Source organism: Xiphias gladius, chromosome 22 (assembly GCF_016859285.1).
Source record: "Xiphias gladius isolate SHS-SW01 ecotype Sanya breed wild chromosome 22, ASM1685928v1, whole genome shotgun sequence".
Taxonomy (NCBI): Eukaryota; Metazoa; Chordata; class Actinopteri; order Istiophoriformes; family Xiphiidae; genus Xiphias; species Xiphias gladius.
This window is the reverse complement of record NC_053421.1, coordinates 19238810-19258134: the sequence shown is the minus strand read 5'-3', so window position 1 is coordinate 19258134 and position 19325 is coordinate 19238810. Positions and strand designations below refer to the sequence as shown.

At 41.4% G+C, this 19325-nt stretch overlaps 3 protein-coding genes and 1 long non-coding RNA gene across 5 annotated transcripts; 3 read left to right on the top strand and 1 right to left on the bottom strand.

The window, feature by feature from the left end:
* The first annotated feature begins 439 nt into the window (after positions 1-439).
* rbp5 (retinol binding protein 1a, cellular) lies at positions 440-3201 on the top strand. Of its 2 annotated transcripts, none has more exons than XM_040117641.1 (4): positions 440-903; positions 1310-1494; positions 2032-2133; positions 3037-3201. In XM_040117641.1, the coding sequence occupies exons 1-4, from the start codon at positions 828-830 to the stop codon at positions 3100-3102; spliced, it is 429 nt and encodes a 142-aa protein (XP_039973575.1). In that variant the 5' UTR covers positions 440-827; the 3' UTR covers positions 3103-3201. The 2 variants fall into 2 exon arrangements, with proteins under 2 accessions (XP_039973575.1, XP_039973576.1); XM_040117642.1 differs by having other exon boundaries at positions 455-903; positions 3053-3201.
* Positions 3202-3235: 34 nt separating this feature from the next.
* LOC120784114 (tumor necrosis factor receptor superfamily member 5) lies at positions 3236-12059 on the bottom strand. Its single transcript, XM_040117607.1, has 8 exons — positions 11641-12059; positions 11331-11456; positions 9687-9833; positions 9471-9564; positions 9013-9089; positions 7902-8012; positions 5657-5806; positions 3236-4591 (listed from the first exon to the last, which is right to left on the bottom strand). Exons 1-8 carry the CDS (start codon positions 11705-11707, stop codon positions 4425-4427), a joined length of 939 nt encoding a protein of 312 aa, XP_039973541.1. The 5' UTR covers positions 11708-12059; the 3' UTR covers positions 3236-4424.
* Positions 5743-7908, top strand: LOC120784139. Its single transcript, XR_005706404.1, has 3 exons — positions 5743-5837; positions 5926-6047; positions 7657-7908. It is a non-coding gene; the product is annotated as an uncharacterized LOC120784139 (long non-coding RNA).
* A 463-nt stretch (positions 12060-12522) lies between the features above and the next one.
* LOC120784071 (complement C1s subcomponent-like) lies at positions 12523-17955 on the top strand. Its single transcript, XM_040117507.1, has 11 exons — positions 12523-12630; positions 12884-13082; positions 13182-13362; positions 14367-14492; positions 14760-14953; positions 15818-15968; positions 16073-16188; positions 16286-16367; positions 16517-16651; positions 16777-16851; positions 16962-17955. Exons 1-11 carry the CDS (start codon positions 12614-12616, stop codon positions 17780-17782), a joined length of 2097 nt encoding a protein of 698 aa, XP_039973441.1. The 5' UTR covers positions 12523-12613; the 3' UTR covers positions 17783-17955.
* The last annotated feature ends 1370 nt before the right edge of the window (positions 17956-19325 follow it).

Sequence of the window (19325 nt, the reverse complement as noted above, 5' to 3'; positions counted from 1 at the left end):
CCATAGTTTCAGACAAGCACTGTAACATTAACAATACAACGGAACACTTCCTTTGTCCTTTTAGACCAAATATTTTAATTCGCCAATCGTTCTCTTCTCTAAAACGTGCACTGCTTTTTTTTTTTTCTCCTATGCACATTTGCACTTTTTCTCTAATTTAAACACCCCCCCAAACGCCACAGACAGCAACCTGCATTCAAGTCTCTTAACACTAACACCAGACAGCCCGATGCTGCTATAGGTTCAAATTGCATCAGTAATCCAGTTTTATCATAATCTGTCCATCGGTAATGTTCAGACCAAGATTCTGAATCACTGTCAAGCACCTCCAGCCTTGAGCTACCCCGACTGGGGCCATTAATACACCGGTCCGCTGACAATGTGTGAAGTCTGGAGTATGTGTGCTCAGTACACCTCCTCCCCACCCACCGCGTGTTTTCGGGATCCGAAGCACCGCCTCTGCCTGCAACTGATCCCTCTGAGTCAGGCGTTAGGGAAAGATGAATGAACCGCCCCCCATTCGGTCCTGCGCAAAACCCCCGCTCTCAGGCCGACTGAGTCACAACGGACTGGAAATCCCGAGTGGCTCTCCACCACCGGCCAACAAAGCGCAGCATCTCAGCAACGTTTCAGTCGGCGCAACCGTTTGTTTGTTTTTTTACGCACAGTCCCGTCCAATGCAGGCATTGTTCAAGGGAGTTGCGTAAGTGAGGCTAATATCAGGATCTCTCGGGTCCAAGCTTGACTCGAAGAAACGCAAGAAGAACGAAAGGGAGAGATTTCAGCTCGGCTGGAGTTTGGGAAGGAACGCACTTGGTCCGTCCAACATGTCTAAACCTAATTACTCCGGCACGTATCACATGGTGCAGCAGGATAATATGGACGCCTACCTCGCAGCTTTAGGTAAGACCCTTCCAGCCTGAACAGTTGTAACCCGTTAAACAAACACATCTCTTTGCCTAATACACGCGCAATTAAAGCCCTCCTCCATATCTCACACATTCGGGCTTTGTCGCCCGTAATTTTAACCAAGCTCTCATGTTTGATTGCTCCGTTGCTGTGAGGTAAATCTCTTTAGTGAATCTTCAATCACTGATTTCATGATGTGGACCGTCTTCATTTGCAGCAGCACATTGGTGTGACGAAACCTCCCCCATGTCCTCAATATGACCCCAGGCCCACACAGAGAGAGGGTGTATTCACTCTGTCTGCACTGAGTTTGACAAACAAAGTTCCTCTTTCATGAGATCAAATGGTGGGACATGACTTGTGTTATAATAAATGTCTCTCTTCTCCTGTCTTCTCCCAGATATTAATTTTGCTCTGAGGAAGATCGTGTGTCTCTTGAAGCCCACCAAAGAGATCAGCCATGACCCGGCCACTGGGGCCATGAAGATCCGCACAATGACCACCTTGAAGAACTTCAACATGGATTTCACCATCGGAAAAGAATTTACCGAGGACCTGGGGCCAGTGGATGGACGGACCTGTCAGGTGTGTGTTTCAGTTTTCTGAATATGCAAACTGACTTGTTTGGACAGGTGTACAGGCTCGATGTTATAGTGAACATGCAGTATCACTACTTGTTATGCAAGTTTGCTCTCTGTGTTTAATTCAGAGTATCTGAGCAAGGTCGACCCACCTACTGCTGTGCTATTGTGTTGTAACTAACCCCTGCTGCTTAAATCCCGGCTTTAGCCTACAATGAGTGATGTGTGTGTGTGTGTGTGTGTGTGTGTGTGTGTGTGTGTGTGTGAGTGAGTGTGTGTGAAAAAGAGAAAGCAACGAACTAAATTCAGCTTACAAATCCATTCAGAAACTGGTGCACGTTATCTTATTGTTTACAAATCAGAAAAAAAAATGTGCAAACGGAACAACACAACAGAAAAGCCGAGCCTCTAGACCCCAACAGTGGGAACAAAAAAGGTTTGGACTACTGGCCACCCTTTTGCACTGCCCAAAGGCTCTTGTGATTGAATGTGTGAGCTACTTTACATACTAATTACACACACCATGTCTGTTCTTATGCAGACTACAGTGAGCTGGGAAGGAGACACACTGCTCTGTGTACAGCGAGGCGAGAAAGAGGGCCGAGGCTGGACACACTGGCTGGAGGGTGACAGGCTGCATTTGGTAAGGATGTATGGATGGAGAGAAAAAAGCTGTGAGGAAGAGGCCAACGCAGAGGGAGGGAGGGAGGGAGGGGGAGGGGATAGGGAACAAGGAAAGTAAAAGCATAAAGGGAAAAAGATGCTGAAATTGATTTGCTAAATGAAAGAGGACATGCAAATATGGCAAGGGTTGGAAGTTAGTCATTGCTTTATTCTGTTGCATGCTGCCTTTGTGGGAAGATGTTTTTTATTAAGAGAGGTTTGCCTGTGCATGCCTGAAGGAGGACTCAACAGAGGAGGACAGACACGAAAGAGGCAGAAGACTCTCGAATGCACGTTTAAATAAAATACTATAATAATTGGGGGCCAGTGGAGAGGATTGGGTCTTCTCATTTTGGTTGTATAAGAGTTTAAGATTATAGATTATCTGTCAGTGCTGATTAAGATTTCAAACAATCAGCATTGTTCCACTAAATAGCTCTCACAGGATTTCTAATACCTCTGTTTCGGTCAGGACAAAACGGTGCGTTGTTGATGCTGTGTCCAGATTCGGGAGCGAACTGGGAAAGAAATGCCAGCAAGGATCAGGCCTTAATAATGGCGGATTTCAGAGGGTTCGCAAAGCAGGAGAAAGGAGCAGCGAGAGACTCATGAAGAATGAGTGGTGGGGGGGGCTGGAGGAAGAAGATGGGGGGAGGGGGCCCCAAAAAAAAGGAGGATATAAGTAGACGGTGAAAGAGTGGGAGACGGATTATGAGGTCAAAGGATGAGGAGAGGGGGAGAGGGGTGAAAAGGGATGGTGTTTTCAATACAATCCCAGGCTGTGTATCACTCATTTAGCTCTCCTTTGATGTGCCAAACTGATTACCACTATTGATTTATATCCCCCCCCCCTTCTCCCCCCTCTGCCCCCTCCTTGATGACATTTTTCCTCTCTGCAGGAGATGAGAGTTCAAGGCGTGGTTGCCAAGCAAGTCTTCAAGAAGGGTGATTGAACTCATGTGGAAATGTGTGTTAGTGGACAACGTCAATTTATTCTTAGCAGAAAACAGACATGGATTTGGTGCGAAAATTAAAATGTTTATAGCTTTTTATTATAATCAATATTCTGAAATATCACAATACTGAATATCTGTGAAAATACTGTTATGTACATGTTAACTGTTTCTGTCTGATGGTACTAACTGAGAAGAGAGCAGCAGAGCAGAATGACTCTTGACTTGTGTAAACATTCCCAACATACTCCTCATATTGCACTATCTTCACAATGATACAAAAAAATCAGACATCTGTCGGGCATCACTGCTGGATCTTTAATACATCACATTATACTCAGTCCTCAGTTTGTGTGTGTGTGTGTGGTATTGTTGCTGCATATCGAGGAGTTTCATAAATATTTAAATTCAGCGGGCAAAATTGGCATTGCAGTATACTTAAAATGAAGACAGAGAGTTTTTTTTTTTTTTTTGGCTTCTAACATTTTAAATGAATAATTCTTAACCTGAAACATTTACTGGAGTTGGAGTTTTCCTTATTGACAACTAATGAAAAGTCCAAAACCAACAACATGTTAGTTAGTTTGTTTTTACTTTATGACTTACTTTTTGAGCCCAAAGCCCATTTATTCCTGCTAAAGATGTAAATCTTTAAAAACAGGTCACAAATATATACCGTTATTTCCTGTGAGAGATGGGCACCGTAGTTTTTAGAAAATGTTACCCAAAAAGGAGTCAAAAGAGCGTTTGTTGGGGACTATTTTGTACTGCAGATGAATACATATTTACAGCAGCAAGACACTGTATTTGGAATGGAGTCAAAATAACCTACAGTTTACGGTTTTTGGACAAAAATTGAGCCATCGTTCTCAAAGTAATAAAATATATCAGACTTTGACTACACAGACTATACTTGTTAGTAAGATTAATTTGTTGTTGATTTTGTTATTTTCATTGCATTCGCTGACAACAACAGCTCCTATCTAAGAGAAATTCACATCGTAGGGAATGACAATAGGAAAGAGCTGCACCAGTGTTTTCATTTAACAGTTAAATCTGTTCATATGATAAATGTTCTTTGTAACTTTATGTCGGGATTTTTAGCTGCTGTCTTCATTGTAAAACCTAAACAAAAATATCACATCATCCGAGTTGAAGTTCTCATAAAAGTCCTGCAGGAGGCGACAAAATATCAGCCACCTTCAACTTTTTCTTTTTGGTATAAATAGTTACAGTTTAAGGTTTGTAAACAAAGTCGCGATATCTCCAAGCCAGAGAGGGACTCTAAGGTCCATCAGTATACTGTTTATTTACGTTTTTATGTCCCACACCACTCGTCCTCCTGTGGCTCCGAGTAGCTCCTGAGGAAGTTGCTGGTGCAGTGTCCTGCTCTTCCATTGTTGTGAGTGGATTCAGCAAATGAGACTGAGGCCTTCAGTCGCGTTATTGGGCTGCTGTTCATGCTGCGGATGACCAGATTATCATCTGAGGAGGATAATAAAATCAATAGTTGGTGGGACCATCCTTCAAAGTAATCTTACACTGCTGTGTGGAACATACTTTGCACTTCATGGGGCATGACGAATTGCAATCTTAATGGGGCTGAAAGCATTTATGGACACTGAAGAGTAATATAGACTAGTGCTGTAGAAAGGAATACGCTTGTCACTTATTATACAGATGGGTTAAAAATGAAAGGAAAGCCTGACGTAAAGCGTCTAAGTGATGCGTTGGACAACAGCGGGGCTCCAGAAGAGCTTCTGTGCTCCTTGGTATAGATTGTCCAAGCGTTTGAAGAATAGTGTCCATCCCTCCAGTTTCAAAATGAAGGTATGAACACTATTCTTCCAGAAGATATTCCCCTATTTTGGTGTTTTGATGATGGTAGTAGAGAGCGCTGTCTGACATGTCAGCCCAAAATCTCCTGTACGCGTTGAGTTCTGGTGATTTTTGAGGGCCAAAGCATGCGATTCACGTCATCGTATGGAAGCTAAGCTTCTACATTCGTTATGTTTTTTCTCCACTTTTTTTTCCCCTTTAATTTGTTTCCCCCCCCGTATTTACATCTTCCATCTTTTCGCCAATCAAAAGTCTGTGCAAAATAGTAACAATGGCAACAGAAGACTACAAAAAAATGTGACAACTTGGAGGCAAGAGGAATATTAGTGATTTTTTTTTTTGGAGACCTCGCACGGTTTGTTGTGCAGAACGTACTGTATGTGTTTGTGTCTTCCTCTTGAGTCTTAATACATCAATTTGTGTGCACACTTATGTACATTTTGGGGTGCACCGGTGGCTTAGGGGTTAAGGCAACCACGAATCACAAAGTCCCTGATTAGAGTCTGGCTGGGGACCCTTGTTGCATGTCATATCCCGTCGTTCTCCATTCAGTTTCTATCATCGGTCTACTGTCAAGATCTTTAATGAAGGTATGAAAAATGCCCGAAAAATACTTAAAAGCTAAGACACTGAAAAAGTTTTTATAGAGCATGTATAAAAGATGTAACGCTGGTGTGTGTTTGCATGCAGTCGTGTCCAGGGATTATTCACCTGGGTTAAAAATTGGTAACTTGCAGTTCTCCACGGTGCAGCTCTCTTGGCAGTGGCCGTTCAGCTCTGTGGACGTTATAGGCAGATCCATTGAGGTGGCCAGCGCTGCGGGAACCATCTCTACCAGAGTAACAGGAACACCGGAGCTGGCTTTCACACAAAAAACAAAAACAAAACACAAGTAAGACCAGAAATAAGATTAATCCAGATCATGCTCATTTTATAATCCTGATAAATAGTTGCAGACAAATTCATCACGTATATTGCAGAAGAACAACTTCTGAAATGGAGTGGCCTACATGTACCAGGGCTCAGTGTGACTCAAATTAAAGGGACACTTCTTCAATCGGTCTTTTGAGTATCAAAGACCAATCTCCCGCTGACTTGAAAGGTGAGTTTCCTTTTTCACATGGGGTTCTGGAGTCAGATTTGACTCACAGCAGTGACAATATCTTCCAAGGGGTCAAGTGTTTAGGGGAGAAAAAAAAAAAAAGGCATCAAAACATTAAAAAGTCAACTGGTGAATCCACCCCCGCAGTACAATTGCACTTTTTGGCCGCTCATTATGCATGTTGGCTGAGTCAAACAGCCATCAGTTCACGGTTGTATGGCTAAATATGCTGCTTTTTATTTAAAAAAAAAATCCAGAATCTATGAATATGTAAATACTGTCGATTTCAAAAGTCGAACCGCTTGCCGTTGCCTACTTCACCGGAAAGTCCACCCTCGATGTACTTGAGCTGGAGGCTTCGCGTTTCCAGGTCACGCCTGTGCGAGCGACACACCTGAAGCCCTTGGTGATCCCACGGCCCAGATGTGGCCCAAGAACCCCGCTCGACATTGCGCGTCTCAGGTGAGCGCGGAGACCCCCCCCCCCAGCGGGTTCCTCTGAAAACCTCCTCCCCGGTGTCCAGCCCGAGTAAGTGAGCGGTAAGCAAAGGACACTTCCGAGTGCAGGGGGGGGGACTTTAACTCAGTGAAGAAAACTCGACAGTAACTCGTTTTCCCAGATGAAAAAGTCTTTTGTTTCTGTGTAATACAGAGAGCCGGAGCGGTTTTTAACTGTCTCTCGAAACAGTGCTCCGAGCTGTACGAGCTAAGTCCCGCAGGCGGTAAAATGTCTGTAGAGACTGATATTTCAAAACCTTGGCAAATAATACCGAAACGATCTTCAGGGCACGATACTACTACGAGTAGGAAAACACGCCTTTTGGTGTTTTAGGTGGAAATAACCCTTTGAAGATATGAAGAAAATACAGACAAATTATGAATAGAAAAAAAAAAAAAAAAAAGACTCTGACAGGGAAGCATCCAGATCTGCACGTTAGCAGTTACTGTAAACAGGACCAAAGCGATTAAAAGAAGTCTTCTGCCCCAGGTGTACTCTTTCAACCGGTAAACCACATCTCAGCATCAGATTAGGAAACGGTTGTTTTTTGAGACCCGGCCTTCTCTTAAAATTGGTATTTCATCTGTAAGTTCCGGCCTTGGCACAGTGCTTCACTGGAAATACTGTAAATGTCAATGAAATTACAACACTGCGTCAGCCAAAACATCCAGTTATGGGACTGCGCCACATGCGTGCGTGTGTATGTGTGTGTGTACAACCTGCTTCTCGGTATGAGGTAGCTGCCTGTGAAGTGTGCGTCACATTATGCCAAATAACTGTGTCAGGCTGAATAGCTACAGGATGTGGTTTCTCCATTCAGTTTGTCATGCTTGTTGAGCTTCATCACGTTACACTGCTTTCTTATTTAAACTGCAAGGGGTTTTACTGACTGCTAAATATTCTGCTTTTCTGCGAAAACAAAAAACAACAAACAAAAAACCAAAAAAAAAAAACAACCAAAAAAACCCCAAACGACAGAAATTACGCTTAATTTCACAGAAACGAAACCCAGACCCGCACTTAATTCGAAGGTCAGGTATGTAAATTTCATTTACAGAGTTTTTTCTTTGCTCTCTCTCTCTCTCTCTCTCTTTTTAAATTCACGGCGAAGGCAACAGTCGGAAGACAAGAGAGATAACCTTCAACTGTAGGACTTCAAAGCACCTGACAGATGTGGATAACAGTATGCGCAGTTGCTGCCAGTGAGTAGGCAGGCTTGCAGACTGCGTCGTTGCCTCTTCAGGAAGACCTTTGCTTTTCAACGAAGAGAACAAAAGTGTGTGTGTGTGTGTGTGTGTGTGCGTGAGAAATAAAACGACGGAACACACTCCTACGTGTGTGACGCGCTGTACAGACCTGCACTGTAGGATCTGCGTTTTGCCCTCCTGCAGATGACAACAGCAAACAGGACGAGTGCGGTCAAGACAAGTCCAGACCACAGGCATGCCGGCAATATCCAGGAACAACCTGAAGAACAGAAAGAAAAGCGACTGAATGCGATTTCCTCAGCAACAACAGACTATTATGTTCATTCAATTTCTATTTCATTCAGTTATTGGTCAATTGTCGTCACAAGAAAAGCAAACTCTTTTCGTTAACACTTTACTTACCACTTATAAGCAATATATAAACACACCAAGCGGTTCATAACGCACTATTATGTAGTTGTAATCTAATGTTGTTTTGTTGACTACATGTAAGTGTTTATTAATGTACTTGTCAACAATTGCAACTCTTCTCATGAAGCATCAATATCTGACATATAAACCGTTAATAAATGCTGGTTAAGACTGTATAACATAGCTGTATGATAATACACACATGGACAAATCCTTACAATTAAAGCCGTAATTATATCTACTTACAACTACTTTACAGTTTGTTATAGACTATTATTTGATTATATATTCCTTACTGATGCTAAATTGGTGGGGTTAAAACAAAGTGTTGCCATTGTTCCCTGTGGTTGGAATAGTTCTAACTTTTGTTTCCACATAAAAAAAGTGTCACAGGTAAATTTCCTACCAGTTAGATCTGCATATTATGCTTATTTGATGTGTTTCACTACTTACTTTACTGAATTAAATTGAATAAACGGTTTCAGACACTGATGTCGCAAAAATGTAAACTGTGTTCTTAACTGTAAAGTTCAACAGTTTTAATTTTGCAGATGTAAGAGGAAGTTTGGACTTTTTCTTTATTCTCTAAAGGTGAATTTTCCCTTTACAGCCAATCAAAGTGAGACGCACTAACTGCAACAAGTTCCTTAGATTAATCTCTTAGTTGGAAAGGATTTCCCATCTGTACTGCTTCTACTTTTCCTATTAAGGACCTGGTCATATGACGGATAGGAACTTAAGGCCAACAGGAAATCACTGGGTCACAAGTTGCCCAAGTTCAATTCTTCTGATCCAAAAAGAAGACACGCATGTGAAACAATAGTCTAACAGTTAAACTGGGGACCTACGGGGTAGGAGGTCACCGCAGATGGTATCCATTTGCTCGGTTCCCGGAGTTTTCAGCGCTCTCCCTAAGTCCTCACAGCTGGTAAAAGACATACAAATACAAACAAATCAATATACTCATAACCTGCAGTGTGTCAACAACCAAATTAAGAAGGGGAAATAAGGGAGGGGTTTTTTTAATTATTGTTTGGGCATGTTTGTCCAATTAAAATCCAATAAAAAGCCAAAGACAAGCTCTAGAAACTGTTACCGTACCATTCCTACAGTGTGGACCAGATGTAGTCACGGTGCGTGAGATGTGGGATGTTTTGGGCATGTAGGCTGACAAAAGGTCATTTCTACTGTGTGTCGATGGATGCCTAATGTATGACTGACTCACACTTTACCACATGACATAGTCTACATTGACATCATCCTACAGCTTTGATAATAATAGTAACAGTAAGAGTAATATTATTACCTGGTGTGTGTTTTACATTGTGACAAGAAATCTTTTACGTTGCTGTAGGTCCCTTCTTCACATGGAGCACAGATTGTATCGTTGGTGCGAGTGGCTGCAAGAAGGAATGAGATGAGGAGTCATTTCGCTCGCCAGTTGGCATGGTACTGTGGATAGGTTAGATTGCTTGCTGGTGTACATGGTCATTTATTTTTGCATTTCATAATGGAAGCCTACCTAGAACCTTGACTCCCTTTCCCGGAGGGCATTGGCTCACTCGCTGGCAGTGGTCACATTGATCATTACTACAGTAGTAACCAGTGATACACTCACACACTGTGTTCTCAGTAGGTGTACAGTCTTTTACTCTCCTTTGGTTGTTATCTGAAAAGAGTCAAAGAGAAATGTAAAGAGAGTCTGTCCTGGAAAAGGGACCAGTCATCTGTCGGTCCTATGTGGGGTCTCGCCCATATTTCTTTTGTTAAAGTCTGTGTGTGTGTGTGTGTGTGTGTGTGTGTGTGTGTGTGTGTGTGTGTGTGTGTGTGTGTGTGTGTGTGTGTGTGTGTATAAACAGAGAAGCAAGACGCCCAGACTGACAGAGACTCTTAGGTCATTTTGCTATTTTCATCTTTTTCATCTGCAAATATTTTCTTTCTCTTTCTGGTCATTTTGTGTCTCTTTGTAGTTGTCTGTGAAATAGTTTTGTCTCTTTGTAGTTTGCTTTATGTCTTTTGTTAGTCATTTTGCATCCCTTTGTAGTCGTTCGACTGACTTTCCAACATGAAATATTAACAGTCACGTCATACGGCGGCTCTGTTACAAGGGAGCCCCCTGACCCCTTGAGCCCCTGGGCCTGTGGCTGGTAGGCCCGGCAGTAATCCATCCATGCGAAAAAGGTTGTACATGACTCAAAAGTCCTCTGAGGCGAACTTGTAATTTTAGGCTAGACTGATAAGATTGACCGGACAGGACTGGACTTTAAACTGGTTCAACTTGAAAACACAGGTTCCCCTGCTGCCTTAGAAATGTTAGTCAACAGAACTAAAGTTGGATTAGTTCACATTTTCTCATGAGATGTAGAATGTAAAACTGAGTTAAGTTCACTGAACTTAAGCACAGGTTCAGTATACTTAAGATATTAAGTTTACTCTACATCTGTTTAGTCAGATTAACAAAGATCACAGTTAGATTTGCTTTGCAGTCACATTCTCAGTTTGAAAAGCCGGTTTTTCATTTGACACAAAGGTTTTACAGCTATCTGTTGCTGTTGAAGCCACTTTTGTAACACAGTTAGTACAAAGAGAAAACTTGAGGCTGAACCCAGTATCTTTGTTGAAGTGTATGGCGTTGGAATCATCTTATTCCCCAATGACAGTATCATATTTTCATGTATAGGCATGTTCCAGCTCTTCAATTACATGACATGATGTTCACACTGAATTAAATATCAAAAGACTCAGGGGTATTTTTGGGTTGCACCATTTTATCAAACGGAAATATTCCAGATATCTTGTGCATTGTTTGATACTCATTTCCCCAAATCTCACCCTGACATATAAGGGGTCTTTTGAAACTTTGGAATCTCCACTAAAATTTAAAGAAAAGTGTGAACAATTTTGAACAAAGTTTGGCCGTTTAGCATCCGTTAAAGTAATAACTGACCCCACCAGCAGGTCGGTAAATTCATAAGATGAAGATGTTAAAGAAGTGTATTTGTGATGATGTTCACATGAAGAAACTACTGCAAAACATCTATTTATACTATAAAAAGGCAGTGAAGGGGGGAGAAGAGGAAGGAACTGTGTTTGTTTTTCACTTGTGACGGAAAGAACATGTGCATGTGTGCATATACAGTGCTGTATGTGCATGTGTGTGACTTACGGGAACTGCACTCACTGCAGACTTGGCACTTGTTCAAGTGATTATTTGTGGCGGTGTAGAATCCATGTCCACATTTACCACACTTCGTCGCCTTTGTGCCGTCACAATGAGCTTGCATATACGTTCCTGATAAGAATTGAGATATACAGGAGAATTAGATGTCAGGTAATGGCAATACAGTAGATGAGGTATGCAGAAAAGCTGAATATTTTCACCGACTAGATACATAGTAAATACAGTCCCGTGTATGAGTTTATTGTCTAAACAGAAAAGAAATGTTAGTAATTGAAACTTTTGGATATTGACTGACCTGCAGGACAGCGATCACAGCATAGTCCATTTTCACTGTACATATCCTCACTTTGGCAAGTCATCATTTATAGCCCATTCAATTAGTCCACCACCTGCGTGTAAAATATGTAAGTTTAAGACTATAATGATCGTCTACCTGTATACTCTTTCTCTAAACCTGCTCCGAACCTGTGAAATCAGAGCTACTTAAGTTGTCTTAGCTCAAAGAGCATCACTGACGGTGAAATTTTTTTGCCTCTCTCTTTTTCTGATGTTCACTCATTCGGCGCTCAAGTTCTTATGTCTCCCCTCTTTCTACAGTCTGATCTGTCTGTGACTACACACGTTGCCCCTCCTCACTCTGCCTTACCTACTTCTCGCGTCTTTTCAAATCCTACACAGTGGAAAACCCCAGTGACCCTTGTCTGCTGTTTTCCCCCTCCATCTCTCTCTCTCTCTCTCTCTCTCTCTCTCTCTCTCTCTTTCTCTGTCTCTCCTCATTTCCTTCCTGTCCTAGCCGCCTTACTGCGAGGCAAGCTATGTGTGTGTGTTTCCATAGCTACAGAGCAGAAAACAGATTTCTGGTACTCTGACTGTACAAAGCAAAGCAGCACAATGAGACATTTCCTCTCTCCAGCACGCCCTTTCCTTTCACTTCAACACCATTGTCTCCACTGAACTTCTGTCCCAGTGGCACAGGAATGTTGTCGGGCTAAAACTGCAGAGAGATTTTTTAGCTATACTTGATCCAAAAAGTTTTTGGCTCAATCGGGCTTTCCTTCCAATGTCATGTACCCAAAGTCACTCCCTTGCTACTGCAAACGTACAAAAAAACAATCTACAAATAGACCTATAAATGCTTATGGATGCAGAATATGAGTGAGACAGGAAGGGGGTCAGCAGTCCAGAGTGAGAGATGGAAAGTAAATTATTAAGAAAAGGGGAAGGAGAGATGTTGAGGTAGTTTATTTGAGAAGAGATTTGATCGAATCATGATGTTAAGATTAAGGTGGGTGTAGATTTTTGCATTTTAATACTACAAAACAGATAATGACTACACCGTATTGGTTTGCAAAAGACGGCTAGTGTGATAAAGATGTTAATGGATCTGGTTATTGCATTGTGATTTAGTTTTTTTTTGTTATATGCATGACTGATTTATCTGTCACTCACATTAAATTGTAAAACTTACTTTTTATTTCCTAAGTTTATGTTCTTCACATTTTCCCTACACCCTCTCCTTTCCCCACACTTCTCTTCAGTCTCCTGCTTACCCTGCTCTCCCACTCGGCCAACTCAGTGCTGCTTGGATGGGTGGAGTCTCCGGGGTATCCCAGTGGATACCTGCCCCATGCCACTCTAAACTGGAGCAGGTGTGCCCCCCAGGGTCACACCCTCTCCATCAGGCTCATCCACCTGGACCTGGAGGACAGCCAAGGCTGTGAAAACGATGCCGTGAAGGTAAAATTCTTGTACTTAAAGAAGTTAAGGTGACTACTGCTCTAATTCTACCCTCTACAACTTAATTTTCAGATTTCTTTCTGCCATCTCTTTTTCTAGGTCTTTTCAAATGGAAACTTAATTTCTGTTCTGTGTGGCACAAGGGAATTTGAGGAGCTTCAGTCCACTATAAATCCCTCACTCCTCTCCTCCCCGGGCGGCTGTCTCTCTCTTTCTTTCCACTCTGACTTCTCAAACACCAAGAGGCACACCGGCTTCAGAGGCTTTTACACTGTGCAAGGTAAGACACAGAGGAGAAAAGTGAAATTTTGAGTTGTCTGCGTCCAACCGAAGTCAATTGTGTTTTTGTGTCCATTTTATTTTTCACCATTCCCCAGGAGAGCTCAGTTTATACAGTACGGGCATGTTTTCATCAGTGTGAGAACATTTGTAATCATACTTATAGGAAGGTTATATCTTTAGACACCAAGTCACAATGATTGCCGTTTATAGATTTTTAACCTGACTTGGAAACAGTCTGACATGTTTTTCATGTCCATAAATGTAAAAATCATGACATTACTTTAAAAATATGCCAAATAAATTACTAAAGCACGTGCATCTATAGGTTATTTAGCATTGAGCCTTTCAGTTTCAGTTCTAAGGTACTGAGAGGACTGCAATGACTGTTGTTTCCTCTAAATCCTGTTTACCAACGTCAGGCAGCACAATCTTGGCTATACAGCAGAAAATTAGTTTCACACAAAAAACTGGCAAATATTGTATGCTTCTTAATAACTTAGTTATCAAATACATTTGTGAATGTACTTTATACAGTTCAAAGGATTAACTTTATAATTAGAAATGAATGGCCCAAGAAGGAAGAACTGATCCGATAAACTGTCCTGACTTTAACAACCGTCTCTAGCACGGAAAGATTCAGCTTGAGGTGACTAAACAAACGGTAAACCAACCTAAAATTGCCCCTCCCAACTGAATACATTCTGTCACATGTGTTACCTAGCGCACAAACCAGGTGAACAGATACAGTGGGTAGCTCTCTAATACTCTATTTGAACTTAAAAGTGTCAGTTCCCATTGAAAAAGCAAAGGTTGAGATAAACGGAATGACATGTTTGGAAACAGCTGTTTATTGCTGAACTATAACAAAAAAGTTTAAACTTGATCTCCTGATAGCTGAAAGTAAATTTATTGTCACACCAGCATGTGCATATTAATCATTAGAGTGTTGTGTAAACTGTCATGACTCTCTACACTTGACCTTTAATGAATATGCTGTCTCAGACTTTGACGAGTGTGAGGACGACCCAGAGAACGGATGCACCCAGTTCTGTCACAACTTCATTGGAGGGTACCACTGCTCCTGTCAACATGGTTACCACCTGGGCGTGGACAAACAAACTTGCACGGGTACAAATAACGTTATTATCAGTAAAGATTGCACAGAATGCGGAGTTAACAGACAGAAAGAGGAGACAAATCAAGGAACAAAGGAACAAAACTGAAACATGAAGTGAAAATGGAAAAAATAGAGGAAGTAGAAGCTTCAGAAGAAGAGGGAGTGGAGGAAAAAAAAAGATGGGAAAGAGGAGAAACCGAGGCTGATTGTGTAATGGTTATGACCGTGTTCATTAAAATGACGATGGTGATGACAATGAACTCTTATCTTCAACACAGTGCATTGTAGCGGAGATCTGTCAGGGCTGAACAGAGGCGACATATCCAGTCCCTCCTGGCCTGGTTCATATGCCGAGAATGCCAACTGTCACTACATCCTGTCTGTGGAGGCCCACCTGCAGCTGGAGCTGCACTTCTCTGGGGTCTTTGATGTGGAGCAAAGCCCCGGTGGTCAATGTATAGACGCACTGAGGGTAGGTGTCGATTCAGGATACATAAATAGTTCAGACGACTATAGTTTTCAACACTATAGTTGAAAACTATAGTTCAGACAAAAATGTTCAAAGCATGTATCTAGTTCACATCCGATTTTGCCCGTTTTCATAGAATCGCTGTCTTACACATTTTGGAAGAATTTCTCCCTTTGCATACAGAGCCAATATTTACCTGTATTTGGCTTCATTCATTTTACCTGAGAGTCTCCCATGTGCTTTCTGGCAAACTGTCGCCAAGATGTCATGTGAGTTTTTTTAAGACTGTCCTCCTCTTTCTCCCAATAGCTACAACTCCTGGAGCACCCGTCCAGCTGTTGCTGTATACACAGTCTCTCCAGTCTCAGGGTCCTTCAGAGTTGTCATAGGTCTCTCGATGTGGTCCCTCACTCGTCCCCTTCTTGAACAGTCATTCAGTTTTGTAAGGATTGTCTGGCCCTGGCAGATTTGCAGCTCTGCATTTCCCTTTCTTAATAGTTAATTTAACTGTACTCCAAGGGATATTCAATGACTGAACATCTTCCCCTGACCTTTAATTTTTCTTTGTCTTCATGAGGAAGTTTTCGCCACGATTCTGACTCACCAGCAGTTGGACCCTTTGACATAAAAGTGTATTTATACTGCAATCACTTCAAACCCCCTTAATTTTCTCACAGCTGATCTCTATTAAACGAATTCTGTGTCACCAGTCTTTTACATTTGTGGTGAGTCGTTTTTATAGGTTACTGTACATGCCGGGGGACACACACAAACCGAGCATCGACATGTTTCACCACAGGGAACACAGCAGAGAGGACATGAGGAATTGTGCACGTTATGAGACATTACCTGTTGTTTTGTTTGCAGATTGAGACTTCCACTGGAACTCTGGGGCCATTCTGTGGCCACACGCCTCCCCCATCTCCCCTCCTCACTCACTCGCATCATGTCAAAATCCGCTTCACCTCTGATGGCTTTGGCACCAACAAAGGCTTCACTCTCCACTTCAGAACCACGGGTACTGCAGCCGCCTCATGTGTGCCATAGTGGAAAAAGAATAATTGTTAGCAAATTTGTTGGAAATTCATCCCAGATAATTGCCCTTTTACATTTTAACTGCAGACAAGGTCTGTCCAGCAGTGGTAACCTCACACTCCACTGCGACTCCTCAGAAACCAGAATATCATCAGGGTCAAACAGTGACAGTAACTTGTGATCTTGGCTATGTTGTGAATACTGTAAGTGTACAGAGGAACTGAAATTTTAATAGCTCCGTATTTGATGTAAATGTATAAGGCACTGTTGAACTAATTAAGTTCTCCTTTTGCAAAGTAGCCAGGCTCCCAGACCTTGTCATCACAGTATGTGACAACATGCCAGAGTACAGGCATATGGACCCCTAATTACCCCTGTGAACGTGAGTCTAACTCCAATTTCTGGTTTGTTTGTTCTTCAGAACATTTCTTATAAAAATTAGTTGTCTTGGATTTCCTTTTTTTTTTTTTTTTTTTTTTTTAACATTGTCTTTTACAATGCTTTTTTTTCTTCACATATTCTCTCATATAGCTGTGGATTGCGGTTTTCCTGATATCCCAGAAGATGGCATCCTTCAGCTGGTGGTCTCTGATAACCTACACACTCAGTATAAAGACCAGATCCAGTTTAACTGCAGTTCAAAATACTATACACTGGAAGGAAAGGGTGATTATAGGAAGCTTTTACTCATTCTTTGCTTAAAATAACTTTTAAGAAAGCAAAAACTTTTAAGTTCTCTGGTTTGATTGATATATTGTTGTTTCACCAACATACTTTCTTCAATCTTTCAGACACATACACTTGCAGTGCCAGTGGTGAATGGGTATCAGTTGGCGGAGAGACACAGATGCCGAAATGCACTCCTGGTATGACTTTAAATATATTTCTTACATTTTTCAATATCAGCTGTCAGCATTTATTTGTACATGTTTCATTTTTCATATGAATCTATTGATTCATTTTTTGTGTATTTCAGTGTGCGGGAGGCCTGAAAAAGAGCCTGCGAATACAGGCAGGATTTTGGGAGGTCGGAATGCAAACCTGGGAGAAATACCCTGGCATCTTTTGATAAAAGAGCCAAATAGAGGAGGAGCATCACTGATCAATGACCGATGGGCCGTCACGGCCGCTCATGTCGTGGAAAGGGCCGAGGAAACCTCTTTGCGCCTGTATGGTGGACTGGTAGATGGAAGGACAACCTCAAACAGATTTTCTGATGTAGTTGTCATTGACAGTGAGAGGATCATTATTCACCCCAGCTACAACAAAGGCATGTTCCTTGACAAACGCACCAATTTTGACAATGATATTGCTCTTATTAGATTTGCTTCCAGGGTGAATTTTGGTCCTAACCTCATACCCATTTGTCTGCCAGAAGTAAACAGAGGCTTGGTGGAAAATGAGCAAGGCACAGTTTCAGGCTGGGGGATGACAGAAGGGAGGACTAATCTTGTCACGTCTCGCATGTTGAAATACGCTCATATCGGGGTCTACTCCCAAAACGAGTGTCAGAATACACCTTACACATCAACTAACAGCCGCATGATTTTCACCGAAAACATGTTCTGTGCAGGAGCATCAGGGAAGGACAGCTGCCAGAAAGACAGTGGCGGTCCATTTATTTTACCTATGTTGTCCACAGGCAGAGCGCCTTATTATCTGACTGGCATTGTGTCCTGGGGATCCCCCTGTGAGGAGAGGAGGTTCAAGGGTTATTATACCAAAGTGGAGAATTATGTAGAGTGGATTAAGGAAACAATAGATAAAGAAGAAAAATCTTTGAAGGGAGAAAGATGAGGGGGGAACATGTTGCTACTAACCATAACCCCGTAATCCATTTCAGGACTGATTCTGATCTCTAAAATAAAAATGTTTATGAAATAAAGACAATTATCTTGCAATCGGTGTACCAACATTCATAAACACAATGACAATAGCACATTATGACTTCATACTTCACTTTTGTATTAAAGGACATATTTGCAAATCAAGTGCAGAGAATGTGTGTTTTAATCAACTCGTTTTTTATAATTATTTTCAGCTTAGATACACATAAAACATGTTTTCTCTCAGTGTGAAGCCTCTACAGCACCTTTTACAGAAACTTTTTTTGCACTAACATGGCCAGAGTGAAGTTCCGGGCACACTGTGAGCACTTTGACTGGGAGAAATAATGTTGGAATTAATATCACAATATTGACAAGAAACATTTTCCCCACTATTGATATACATGTCAATATAGCAAATTCATTCAAAAACACAACCTAATCAAAATGATTATCATTGCAGTGTGTTTCACTGGTATGCACTACATCAGACATAAGTGTTTTCACATGTAAAACAATAACCAGTTCTCAGTTTTAAATGACACTTTGCTTATGTTTTTTAATATATACAGTTTTCATAGGAAAACCATACATTCCACCAATCACAACCACATAGCGGGTTAGGGGGCTTTATCATTCACTGCTAAGGGGACCATACATTCACTTTCCCAGCTATGATTTTCTGTGCCAGTCCTGTTTTTTTTCTCATGCATATCTTTTTTTTTTTTTTAAACTGTTTCCAATTTTTTTCTTTTAAAACAAATAGTTTTGTAAGTTTCGAATGTTACCTTATTTAGAAACAAACCCTAGTTGATCTCTTCAAATTACAGTATGGCTCTAATGTCACTTCCTCATGTGAGGTTAAAGCAATTGGAGAACAAGTAATTCTCTTCACCACTTAGCGTTGTTAATAATTAATTTATCATTAAAATCAGATGAAATTTGTTCTTTTCTCCTGTAATTACCTGTACGTTTTCTATTTTTGCTGTAACTCTTTCTTTTATATATATTTCTTTCAGTATTTTTTAAAATGTGTGTAGGTCCAGAACTTGACAAAGAATCATAATGTTTTTAAGTTTTCTTGAGTATCAAAGTTATCCAGTGATAGCTGACTGTGCCTCCATAACTACAGTGCAAACAGGAACAGGAACAGTTATATCGGCGTACTTTTACTGTTCCCACTGTGCCAAAATGTACACGAATCAGCAAAAAAAAAAACATTTTTGTCCGAGAGGGGGCCAGAGCGTCAGACTTTGAGACCCCTACTATGTTCATCAACAGCATGTTGCTTTAAAGGCGACAAAGACAGTGGGTTCAAATTGATCCCATGCAGTGCTAAGCAACAATCATACCAGTATTGTGTTTTAACTTATGTTGCTCCGGTCTATCAAGGAAATCAGCTGCTTCTCCCAGTGTTTTGATACCCAAATGTTCCACCTACAAGCCTACCCGGTCTCAAGTGAAAAACCTCTGTGATGCGGAAACAAATACAAGTAACCCCCTCTAGTGCTGGA

Bases quoted from the DNA above. Each gene is read 5' to 3' on its own strand.
- rbp5 (XM_040117641.1), top strand. From the start codon at position 828: ATGTCTAAACCTAATTACTCCGGCACGTATCACATGGTGCAGCAGGAT. The intron at 904-1,309 runs GTAAGACCCTTC...GTCTTCTCCCAG, and splicing joins CGCCTACCTCGCAGCTTTAG to ATATTAATTTTGCTCTGAGG. The intron at 1,495-2,031 runs GTGTGTGTTTCA...GTTCTTATGCAG, and splicing joins TGGATGGACGGACCTGTCAG to ACTACAGTGAGCTGGGAAGG.
- LOC120784114 (XM_040117607.1), bottom strand. From the start codon at position 11,707: ATGATGACTTGCCAAAGTGAGGATATGTACAGTGAAAATGGACTATGC. The intron at 9,565-9,686 runs GTAGGCTTCCAT...TCCTTCTTGCAG, and splicing joins AAAGGGAGTCAAGGTTCTAG to CCACTCGCACCAACGATACA. The intron at 5,807-7,901 runs GTCTGTACAGCG...TTTGTGTGAAAG, and splicing joins ACGCAGATCCTACAGTGCAG to CCAGCTCCGGTGTTCCTGTT.
- LOC120784071 (XM_040117507.1), top strand. The intron at 16,368-16,516 runs GTGAGTCTAACT...TCTCTCATATAG, and splicing joins CCCTAATTACCCCTGTGAAC to CTGTGGATTGCGGTTTTCCT. The intron at 16,852-16,961 runs GTATGACTTTAA...TGTGTATTTCAG, and splicing joins GATGCCGAAATGCACTCCTG to TGTGCGGGAGGCCTGAAAAA.